The 12,203-nt window shown below is 36.4% G+C and overlaps 1 protein-coding gene across 9 annotated transcripts in view; it reads right to left on the bottom strand.

Annotated features, from left to right (window-relative positions):
* The window catches only part of camk2d1 (calcium/calmodulin-dependent protein kinase (CaM kinase) II delta 1), a 98,624-nt gene that overhangs the window by 21,949 nt on the left and 64,472 nt on the right, over positions 1-12,203 (bottom strand). For all 9 annotated transcript variants that reach the window (XM_026268149.1, XM_026268147.1, XM_026268145.1 and 6 more), the window contains exons 8-13: positions 11,568-11,651; positions 8,489-8,583; positions 7,641-7,763; positions 6,964-7,047; positions 6,490-6,532; positions 5,728-5,762 (exon numbers count right to left, since the gene is read on the bottom strand). In XM_026268149.1, coding sequence (XP_026123934.1) covers positions 5,728-5,762; positions 6,490-6,532; positions 6,964-7,047; positions 7,641-7,763; positions 8,489-8,583; positions 11,568-11,651 — 464 coding nt within the window. The remainder of the gene's footprint in view (positions 1-5,727; positions 5,763-6,489; positions 6,533-6,963; positions 7,048-7,640; positions 7,764-8,488; positions 8,584-11,567; positions 11,652-12,203) is intronic.

Here is a 12,203-nt window from a genome sequence, read left to right on the forward strand (position 1 = left end):
CAATTTATGATTTGCAAAAATAACTGTTGCATCTGTGTAGATTAAATGAGCAAAGTGTATGCGCGTTGTGCACGCTATACATTATGGTCAAGCATGCGCCCTTAAAATAGCAGAATGAACAACGCGCAACGCGCCACTGACTTTAGACTAGTTTTTTTCTGGTCAGTGGCGCAATTGTTTAATGGAACATCAAAATAGCACCAGGGATTGTTTGCGCCGGAACACGCCTCCTTTTTTGCGCTGAACCGCCCAGGGAGCGCAAGTTCATTCACTAGTTTAGCGACGTGCTTCTGTGGAGGGAAAAGCGCGCTTTGCGCGGGTGCAAAATAGGAATGACACATGCGTCGGTGTACAAAGTCAATTGCGCTGGGTGCAAGATAGGGCCCCATAGTCTTATAATTTCATGCCCCTTGTTTTCAATAATCTGATCTGGCACTGAACAGATGGCTCTGTTTTTTGAACAGATTTTTTTTTTATGTCAATATTACTTCACATCTAAAAAACGGACAATTTCAAATTTGTCAAACACTAGTTCTTATGTTTCACTGCCTTCATATTTAAGTACATTTTTTTATATATATATATTTTTTTTAATTGAACAATCGTGTTACATGATTTTTGAACAATGTTCACAGAATTCCATAAACTGATCCCAATTACAAGAAACCCTCTTTTTTTGTGAGGTGCTTGAATATGGTACACAAAAATTTCCTTTTCTTCTGTTGTTACGGTCTATGATTAACTTACATTTGTTTAGAATATGTATTGGCACCAAATTATTTTTCACTCTCCACATAATTTGTAATATTCTAAATTTGACCAAATATTTAAATTTCAAGGTCTGTAATTAAAAAAAAAAAAAACAGTTTATTTGTGTGGTCTCATAAACCTTTGTGAGTCACAATTCTTATTGCTTTCTTCTGAAGTAAGAACAGCCTTTCTGTATAACTGGTGCATGCATTACCCCAAACTTTGGTACAGTATGTTAAATATGGAGCAATTAAGGATGAGTATAGAAGCTGTAATGAATGAGTACTTAATTTCCGTGAAGCAGTATGATTTCCACAAAGCAGAAAACGCAGACGGAATCTCAAAATCCAGTCATGAAAATGAAATGTACACTATAATATGTACATTTGGTATATGTGAGGATTTCCAGTCAGGATTTAGACCGTATCATAGTACTGAGACTGCTCTCCTTAGAGTTACAAATGACCTACTCTTATCATCTGTTCGTGGGTGTATCTCTCTATTAGTTTTATTGGATCTTAGTGCTGCGTATGACACAATTGACCACAACATTCTTTTGCATAGACTTGAACACTTTATTGGCATCAGTGGAAGTGCATTAGCATGGTTTTAATAGTACTTATATGACCGCCATCAGTTCGTAGCAGTGAATGAAGATGTATCATATCGATCACAAGTGCAGTATGGAGTACCTCAAGGCTCAGTACTAGGGCCGCTACTCTTCATGCTTTATATGTTACCCTTGGGAGATATCATTAGGAAACATGGTGTTAGCTTTCACTGTTATGCTGATGATACTCAGCTCTATATTTATTCGCGGCCAGGTGAAACACACCAATTTGAAAAACTAATGGAATGCATAGTCGATATAAAAAACTGGATGACGAGTAATTTCTTACTGCTAAATTCTGAAAAAACAGAGGTGTTAATAGGACCTAAAAACTCCGCTTGTAATAACCTAGAACACTGTCTAAGACTTGATGGTTGCTCTGTCAATTCTTCGTCATCAGTTAGGAACCTAGGTGTGCCATTTGATTGCAATCTTTCCTTAGAAAGCCACGTTTCTATTTGTAAAACTGCATTTTTCCATCTCAAAAATATATCTTAAATATGGCCTATGCTCTCAATGGCAAATGCAGAAATGTTAATCCACGCATTTATGACCTCAAGGTTAGATTATTGTAATGCTTTATTTGGGTGGTTGTTCTGCACACTTAGTAAACAAACTACAGCTAGTCCAAAATGCAGCAGGAAGAATGACCATATCAGCCCGGTCCTGTCAACGCTGCACTGGCTCCCTATCAAACATGGATTAAAACATCGTATAGATTTTAAAATATTGCTTATTACTTATAAAGCCCTAAATGGTTAAGCACCTCAGTATTTGAATGAGCTCCTTTTACATTATAATCCTCTACGTCCGCTACGTTCTCAAAACTCAGGCAATTGGATAATATTGCCTATTGCCTCTGGAATAACCTACCTAACATTGTTTGGGAGGCAGATACACTCTTGCAGTTTAAATCTAGACCCATCTCTTTAACCTGGCTTACACATAACATACTAATATGCTTTTAATATCCAAATCCATTAAAGGATTGTTAGGCTGCATTAATTAGGTAAACCGGAACCGGAAACACTTCCCATAACACCCTATGTACTTGCTACATCAGTAGAAGAATGGCATCTATGCTAATATTTGTCTGTTTCTCTCTTATTTCGAGGTCACCGTAGCCACCAGATCCAGTCTGTATCCAGATGAGAGGGTCACTGCAGTCACCCGGATCCAGACCAGATGGTGGATCAGCACCCAGAAAGGACCTCTACAGCCTTGAAAGACAGCGGAGACCAGGACAACTAAAGCCCCAGATACAGATCCCCTGTAAAGACCTTGTCTCAGAGGAGCACCAGGACAAGACTACAGGAAACAGATGATTCTTCTGCACAATTCTGACTTTGCTGCAGCCTGGAATTGAACTACTGGTTTCGTCTGGTCAGAGGAGAACTGGCCCCCCAACTGAGCCTGGTTTCTCCCAAGGTTTTTTTTCCATTCTGTCACCGATGGAGTTTTGGTTCCTTGCCGCTGTCGCCTCTAGCTTGCTTAGTTGGGGTCACTTCATCTACAGCGATATCGTTGACTTGATTGCAAATAAATGCACAGACACTATTTAACTGAACAGAGATGACATTACTGAATTCAATGAAAAACTGCCTTTAACTATCATTTTGCATTATTGAGTTTTCCTAATGAATGTTGTTCAGTTGCTTTGACGCAATGTATTTTGTTTAAAGCGCTATATAAATAAAGGTGACTTTGACTTTGACTAATATGGAGAGTCACAGAATTTGTCAAAGTAAGCATAAATTAATCAAATCAAATCTCCATTTGGACCAGTATCTGTAAATGTTAAGCCACAAAATTTATTTGAAATATGAATCCTGCATGTTCTGCACGTCTCTGTGTGAATGAATGAATCGCAGAGACATGCAGGTTTGTTTACTACATAGACTGAAACGTGTAACGCTTGCAGTAATTTCAGCATCTGCTGTCTCAATGAGGAAATAAATACATAAACAGAATCACCAGAACTGTTCTGAGTCACTTAACAAGCAAGTAACCTGTCAAAATAAAAGTTAATTTTTCATAAAGGCATTGTGCTAGAAATATTACTAGAATATTTAGTAGAATTTGATAGGTACCGAAATTGGTACTGAGAACCATGGATTTTCACTGGTATCGGTACTGAATACTGAAATTTTGAAACCATGACAACACTAAAAGGGATCATATGACGCTGCCAAAAATAACATTATTTTGTGTATTTGGTGTAATGTTATGTGTTTATGCGATTTAACGTTCAAAAAACACATTTTCCATGTAATGTACATTATTGTTGCTCCTCTATGCCCGTCCTTTCTGAAACGCGTTGATTTTAACAAATCTCATCTTTCTGAAAAGCTATCCAGTGCATTGTGATTGGCTGAATTCCTCAAGTGTGTGATGGAAATGTTACGCCCCTTACCATACTCTGATGCCATGTACCGGTGTGATGAGACCAAACAAATAATACTTATTATAAACAAGGCATTTGTTGCATTCAGTTGGCACATAATTACCAATTATAATGACTTATACAGAGAAACGACTTATACAGACAAAACGACAAACAGCAAGCGCTACTCTACTCTGCTCAAAACTCGCTTTTGAAAAGTCAGTGGCAAATTCTTTAAATATGAAAGTGCACTTATAAACTGTGAGTTAGAAGCACCAGACTGTCCTTTCAAAGTAGGAATTGCCCTGCTTTATAGAAACAGACACCGGCATTGTAGGCTACTCTCTCAGGAATCCTCATCCTCCATAAAATGCGCTGCACACATCTAAATATTTGGGTTGAACTGTTCTGGAACAGTGTTGCAAATACAACTTAATCACTGATTTCTAGTTGTGTCCTCTTTTAGAAGGCCAAACAAAAAAGTTTTGCTTTTACTACGAAACACACAGCGCCTCCACAACATGGCAGCACTGGCAACAGTGAGAATACAATTACGACTTCTTTCTTTGCATGAACATTTGGGTAGCATTATGCAAATCTTCCCACATTGTGATGTAGACATGTAAGAGCACGTTAGAACGAGCCATTTTAGGAGGGTGTGGTTGACTTAACTTTTATAAAGAATATTTTTTTGGATTTGAGGCTTCATTCTTTGCAACTTTACAGACCTTCTGTATGCAGCAAGAGCTTGTAACACTCCAAAGAGAAAATAAAAATTTACATCGCATCATATGACAACTTTAAGCATAGTTCAGAGTGTTCTATACAATTTCACCTAAAACTATTAAAATCAGGAGTTTACCCAAACTTCAAATGCCTTTTTAAATAATTAAAACTAGAGGCATTTATTAACTTTAAGATTAGTTTTTATCATCTAAACTATATGTACAGCATGTTGTGCATGATATGTGTTTGACAGAGGGGAACACGGCCGCATCACAACATGCTGTCCATATCAAAGCACACGACAGAGAACACCTGAAAAGCCGAATACACACAAGCCCCGGTTCAGCTGTGCGTGACAAATGCTGCCAGTGTGAAAGTACTGCTTACTGATGTAATCAAAACTTTTATAAATGTAACAAAACATGTCATACCATTTAACAAAAAAAAAGATTTCATATCTTCCATAACATACAGATTTTCACATTACTGCATAATGAACTTATAACTGTAACTTGCAACTATTATAAACATTCCCAACTTTAGCTGGCAATTTTCGATAATCCCCTAAAAATCATTTGACACAAGTTCTTCCAACACTGGCCTGCTTTGATACTTTCAGACACTATATAGTAATAGTGAATAAAGTTTGGATACAGCCTATAACTTAAAACACCATTCCAAAACTCATTCAGCACAGTTGCTGCTTTCACATAATCTTTTTTTAAATTATTATTATTATTATTATTTAAATAATGTGAATACTGAAAGCAAACAAGTATGTAGACAATGAGAATGGTTTATAAAAAGGCAATGAGCATTGTTTATAAAAAAATATGTCTCTATGTCCCCACTGGAGCTGAGCCATCCTCAAGTAATGCTTTCTAAAGCCATGACCCAAAAGAGTACTAATGTATGCACATGCACATGCTCACTCATTAAACACACTAAACAAACATGCATGTGCAGTTTCTGACCAGGAATCAAACAAAACAGCTCTGTGTTATATATTTAGTGTAGGTCCAAGGGTACAGCATCAATTCATACACGTAGTGGGAATGTCCATCTATGGTTCAGGTCCATTTACCTGCCACAAATCAGTTACTAAATACAACTGGGTAAAAGGCATGTCACCTAATCAATATTCTTGATATTTTTTGTCACCTTTTTTTGTCATTTGCTAGACAAAAATAACAGTTCATGTCCATGGCTCATATAGATGTTTCAAAGTTTAATACTTAGCTTACATCCAGTTACCTACCTTAACACCATCAGGTTTCTTGTATGGATTCTTGCCTGTTGAGTGAAATGAAAAGAATAATTTTGAACATAAAGTGGGACAGGATTAGGGTTTTAACGGCTAAAATAGTATGTAATATGATAGTTTCAATCACTGTGTTTCACGCAATCATGACCGGCCTCAAAATCAAACCCCGTGAATGAATCATAATCAAATATCTGCATAATGTAATGAAATGTGATTAAGAAGCTATTTAAATATTTTGTGTCAATAAGACCCTGAGTTTGTAATAAGACAAAAAATATTTACTATACAGTGAAATGCTACTTTTGAAACACTTTGTTAAAGGGCTGTACAATTTAATAATACAAATAAGATAAATTTGGATTATTTTGATATGCATTGTGATCTCTATTTTAACCATGTTAACCATGAGATAATTGTGGAATTTTGCAGGTGCTTTGGACACCACACGAATAGCACGAAAATACAAACATGACACTGAAATAGCCCATTTACTATGGGCTATTAAAATTTTATTTGCACACTAACATTTTATTAAATTTAATCTTAACTTTTTACAGTTTAATAATTTGACAAGGCCATTCTGACCTTAAACCCACTGATTTTACAGTCCTTCTGCAATGAAAATGTTAAAATCTTCGACATTATCTAAGATGCTTAACATCGTCTCAAATATAAAAAGAGCATAACTTCAACCTTTTGATATGATTCAAAGAACAACTATTAAAAAGCAAATGCAAAGTAAAAAGAGTTTCTTACTTGAGAAGTTCCGTGTAGCAAGCATTGTAGTGAGGATAGCACCCTAAAACAGTCCAGAAAGAAAGATCAACTTAATCATGAGTCTTGGTGGCTGTGTAAAATATTAGTCAGTGCTAGTGGATAACGATTAATCTAGGTAAGCCTTTTAAATTACGTAATTCAGGTTAAAAATCTACATAGACTAAAGTCAATATGAAACAAAATTTACATTACTTTTTTATTCAATGTCCCTGCCCTTTTTGCATTTAATGCACACAATTCTAAATATAACAATTATCTTTATATCCTTTAATAGAAATTCAACCTTTAGCCTCCATCCAACTCTTTTAGAGATTCAAATCAATTTATAATAGGTAACAGCCCCATGAAGTGCTAAAAAGTGCTGCTTGTGGTTATGAGTCTGCATTAAATATGTTTTCACTTAGAATGCTGCGTGTTTGTGCATTTACATGACTCTGTGTTTCTGTTCCTTACTTTAAGCTTCCTCCTGGCATTGAATTTCTTCAGGCATTCCACTGTCTCCTGTCTGTGCATCATGGATGCCACTGTGGAACGTTGCTGTGATACAGACAGGTAAACAATAAATCAAAAACGGTTTCAGATCTATTCTTGAAATCTATCTTTGCAGGAGGGAAAAAGCATACAAACCCTGCACAATATTTAGAATCAATTAAAGAAAAGGACAAAAATCGGGAACCTTCGGGAACAAAAATTTGGTGCACATTCATTTAACAGTTGTACCACTTTTAATTTATCTTAGCAGAATCTAAACACAGAACTACAGTAACTGTGCATAGAGAGTGCTAAAATAATTTGAATTATTACTTCATTATTAATTAATATAAATAATAATAAAGATAACTGGCTTAAACAATTAAAATGGAATAAACAACTTTTATTAGGAGTAATCAAATATAATATAATGCATTTTTTTTTTAAGTGATGTTCCCCAACACTGGTGACAGTATGTAAATACAGTGTAGATAGAAATGTGTGTGTGTGTGTGTTAATGAATGTCTGTAACTCCCTAACCATATTTTAAGGGTCAAGATGTGAAAAAAAAAAAAAACACGTTAGAAATCCATGCAGTCCACATCCACTTTTAGATAGACTGCAAATGTGTGTGTGTATGAGAAAGTGAGTACACATACACAGATCCAGGGGTGTTTGAGGGCCTCAGCTGCTGTGATGCGTTTGGCAGGGTTTATAGTCAGCATCTTGTTGATCAGATCTTTGGCTTCTGGTGTCACTGTGTCCCACTCAGGAGAGGGAAACTAGGGAAGGAACACACACACATGCACACAAACGCTCACAGATTCAACAGACCTTGGGCTGTGCTATAATAGCACACTGAACAGTGGTTTTCATTCCTGGATCTGGGGAGCCACAGTATGTTTCACAAGTAATTCGGATCATCAGCTATGACAGAGCGCCATGGACTGAACTGAGTGTGTGAGATAAGAGAGACAAAAATGTCCAGTGCAAAAACATTACTGAAAACCAAAGATTTGTCTAAAGTGATGCTGCTGCATTATATTATACTGTTCTGTATGAATAAAAATTCTGACTGTCCTATCATTAACAGATCTAACTAACACTAACAGAGCCTTTCAGAAGATCAGGTCCAAAGAAGCCAAATGAGGCAATGCATGGAAGGTGTTTAGACTCGTGGTCAATAGCTGAGCATCTAAGCCAAAACGGACTCACTCGCTGTTACTTTCTCCTTCACTCTCTGATGGAAAAGTATGATTTGCCTAACACCAAATATATTACACAAAATTTTGATATGCGTTGAGTTACTACATCTGTGTTTCTTTCTCTTTATTAACTGTCAGAGGGTATCAAATAAATAGTTAAATGAGGAAAATTGTAATTGTAAATATGTCAGGACAATATAGTATTGTAAGAAGAATAAATGAAGCAAATTCAGCATTTTTTTAAGAATCAAGTATTGTATTGTTAAGTAACTTATACAGTAAATCTGTGTATGAAATCTTACATCATATGCACCAGCTTTGATCTGCTGGTAAAGTCGATGTTGGTCTTCATCCCAGAAAGGAGGGTAACCCACAAGAAGGATGTACAGAATAACACCTATTCAAGAAAGAAAAAAAAAATATGTACAGTGTTGTGGAAATGTTTTTGCCCCCTTCCTGTTTTATATTTTTTGCATATTTGTCACACTTCAAAAGATTCATGATTTAATTTATTAAGGGAAAAAAAGCTGCCCAAACCGTCCTGGCACTACGTGAAAAAGTAATTGTCCCCTAAATCTAACAACCGGTTGTGCCACCCTTTCCAGCAACAACTGCAATCAAGCGTTTGCGATAACTGGCAACGACTCTTTCACTGTGGAGGAATTTTGGCCCACTCTTATTTGCAGAATTGTTTTCATTTTTTGGAGGGTTTTCTTGAATGGATTGTTTAATCTCATTCCACTGCATCTCAATCCGATTTAAGGGTGCTTTCACACTTGGTTCGCTTGACTGGTCCTTTGGACTGTGTTTATATTATTTAATATGGATCCGAACCGCAGTTCGCTTGCATCATCAAATCTGCAGCTGTTTACCCAGTTGCTTAGTAACGATGGTCCAGGAGAAGGCGGCAAATGCATAGCATTACTCTCTGCACTTTTATGTATTTAAATTTTTGAACTGTTTGTTTTGTTTACAAAGCTTCGGTACATAACGGCACTTGCGACTGTCTTACGAATGTACTGCAAATGCTCTAGAGAACGCTGAAGGTGAACAGAATTGAGATATACAGCTCTCTGCTTGCTGCGTGTCAATTACGCTTGTCAGGAAAGTGATTGAAACACACACATAAGCACATATTTTCATCAAATAATACGTCATTAATAGCAGTTCACTTCCGCCATTTGGTATGATTGGGTTCACATCATCATCGAACCGTACCAGTGTTCCCATAAACCCTACCCCAGACCACCGTTTTTAAGTGGACTCGGGTAGGATTCACGGATGCGCACCTGAGTTCGGAAGACAGCATTCACATCATCCAAATGGACCAAAATCTGGCATCAATCGAACCCAGGTGCGCACCAAAAGTGCTAGTGCGAAAGCACCCTTAATCCAGACTTTGACTTGGCTACTCCAGAACCTTAATTTTGTTTTTGTTGAACCATTCAGAGGTGGACTTGCTGGTGTGTTTGGGATCACTGTCCTGCAGCATAACCCAAGTGCGCTTGAGGTCACAAAAAACCTGATCACAAACTGATGGCCGGACATTTTCCTTTAGGAAGTCATCCTGGTCCTCAAGCTGCAAATTAGCCCCAGAACATCACACTACCACCACGTTTGACTGTTGGTATGATGTTCTTTTTTTTAAATGCTGTGTTGGTTTTACACCAGATGTAATGGGACACATACCTACCAAAAAGTTAAACTTTTGTCACATCAGTCCACAGAATACTTGCTCAAAGTGTCTTGGGGATAATTAAGATATTTCTTTAAAAAATGTCAAGTCAAGTCAAGTCACCTTTATTTATATAGCGCTTAAAAAAATACATTGTGTCAAAGCAACTGAACAACATTTATTAGGAAAACAGTGTGTCAATAATGCAAAATGACAGTTAAAGGCAGTTCATCATTGAATTCAGTGATGTCATCATGTCTGTGCATTTATTTGCAATCAAGTCAACGATATCGCTGTAGCCCAACTAAGCAAGCCAGAGGCGACAGCGGCAAGGAACAGAAACTCCATCGGTGACAGAATGGAGAAAAAACCTTGGGAGAAACCAGGCTCAGTTGGGGGGCCAGTCCTCCTCTGACCAGACGAAACCAGTAGATTAATTCCAGGCTGTAAATGTGAGACAAGCCTTTGTGTTCTTTTTGGTCAGCAGTGGCTTTTGCCTTTGAAATCTCACCTGGATTCTGTTTTTGCCCAGTCTCTTTCTTATTGTTAAATCATGAACACAGATCTTAATTGAGGCTAGTTAGGCCTGCAGTTCTTTAGATGTTGTTCTGGGTTCTTTTATGACCCCCTGGATGAGTCATTGTTGCGCTCTTGGGAGTAAATTTGGTAGGCCGGCTACTCCTGTGAAGGTTCATCACTGTTCCAAGTTTTCTCCATTTGTGGAAAATGGCTCTGACCATGGTTCACTGGAGTCCCACAACCTTAAAAATGGTTTTATAATCCTTTCCAGACTGATATTTGTCAAATATTTGGTTTCTAATCTGTTCTTGAATTTCTTTAGATCACGGCATGATATGTTACTCTTTAAGCATGCTTTACTTTGTATTTAAGTGATATTTTGATTCAACAGGTCTGGCAGTAATCAGACCTGAGTGTGGCTAGTGAAAATTAATTCAGCTTTCTAAAATAATGTGGTGGATCACAGTTCATTCATGATTTAACCATATACTAACCATATAAATAATCATGATCAAAAATACTCTGTACGTTAAATTTAATGAAAGTATTTTTTCAAGCATGATTCTACTGGGATATTCAAATAAAGCTGTTTTTTTCAATATCTAAACAAATTTAAGTTCAGACACAGGTTGAAACCGGGCTCCTTTTAATGCAATTGTTTGCTCATTAAATTACAGAATTAGTTTGCCATTACAGCAAGTATAGAAAACATAATTTGCTATCTGGTTACTCATGATTTCATCCACTCTCATATTATTCTAGATTTAATTTCACACTTTATCAAATATTCACTGCAAGAGGCTTATGGCAAGCTTTAAATCTGCAAGTCAGATGAAAAAAGTATTTTATTTAGACAGCTGGCCCATTATGATCACCATAATGCCAACAAAATTAAACTGAATAAAACATGTCAACTGCAAAAAATAAATAAATAAAAAACTGTAACTCTTCAGTTATAATTATAAATTCAAGTATGCTGTACTCTAATGTACTTAATGTACATAAATGTATATTCATTGATTTTCTTTTGCCAATTCACATATCATTATTTAGTGAAAACAACAAAACAAAAGTACAACTCTGACTATTAAGCAAAAGGATCTGTTATGTTATGAACATTATGTACAGAAATACAATCTAATTGGCAGCAGAAAATATCCACATAATGCTTGTAATTAGCAACCTACCACAAGCCCACATGTCCACTGGTTTGCCATAAGGCTCCTTCCTCAGCACCTCAGGAGACAGATAACCTGGAGTTCCAGCAAACCCTACAAAATATAGCACAGACCTCAATTAAACAATTTTTTTTTAACAGTCTACAAAATGAGCTCCCCCCTAAATTCTCTCTTAAGAATTTACTTAAGGCATTTTTGTCTTTGGATTGCAGCCTAATTCTAAAATAACTTCAGTCCCTGACGTCCCATCAAGCCCTCAGAGGCAAAAAGCCCATAATGAGAGAGCAGCCAAAGAGGAAAACTGGAGCTGAGTGTAAAGCCCTTGAGATCATTGTAATTAAATGCTAACACCATCAGGGTTCGTCCAAAAGTAAGACTAATCACACCCCCCTGTTCCCCACATACAACTTACGCTAACAACAATAATAATAATAATAATAATCATCATCATCCTTAATGTAATTAAATTAATTTTAGTGAAGAGGCAAAAACTATTTAGATTATTAAGAAAAGACCAATGACTAACACGTTTTGAAGTGTCTGAATGATACAAGTCATTAAAGTTAAAAAAAAAAAAAAGTTCATCATACATAATGTGACAGTAATAATAATAATAATAATAATAATAATAATAATAATAATAAC

This window comes from Carassius auratus, chromosome 7, assembly GCF_003368295.1.
Source record: "Carassius auratus strain Wakin chromosome 7, ASM336829v1, whole genome shotgun sequence".
NCBI lineage: Eukaryota > Metazoa > Chordata > Actinopteri > Cypriniformes > Cyprinidae > Carassius > Carassius auratus.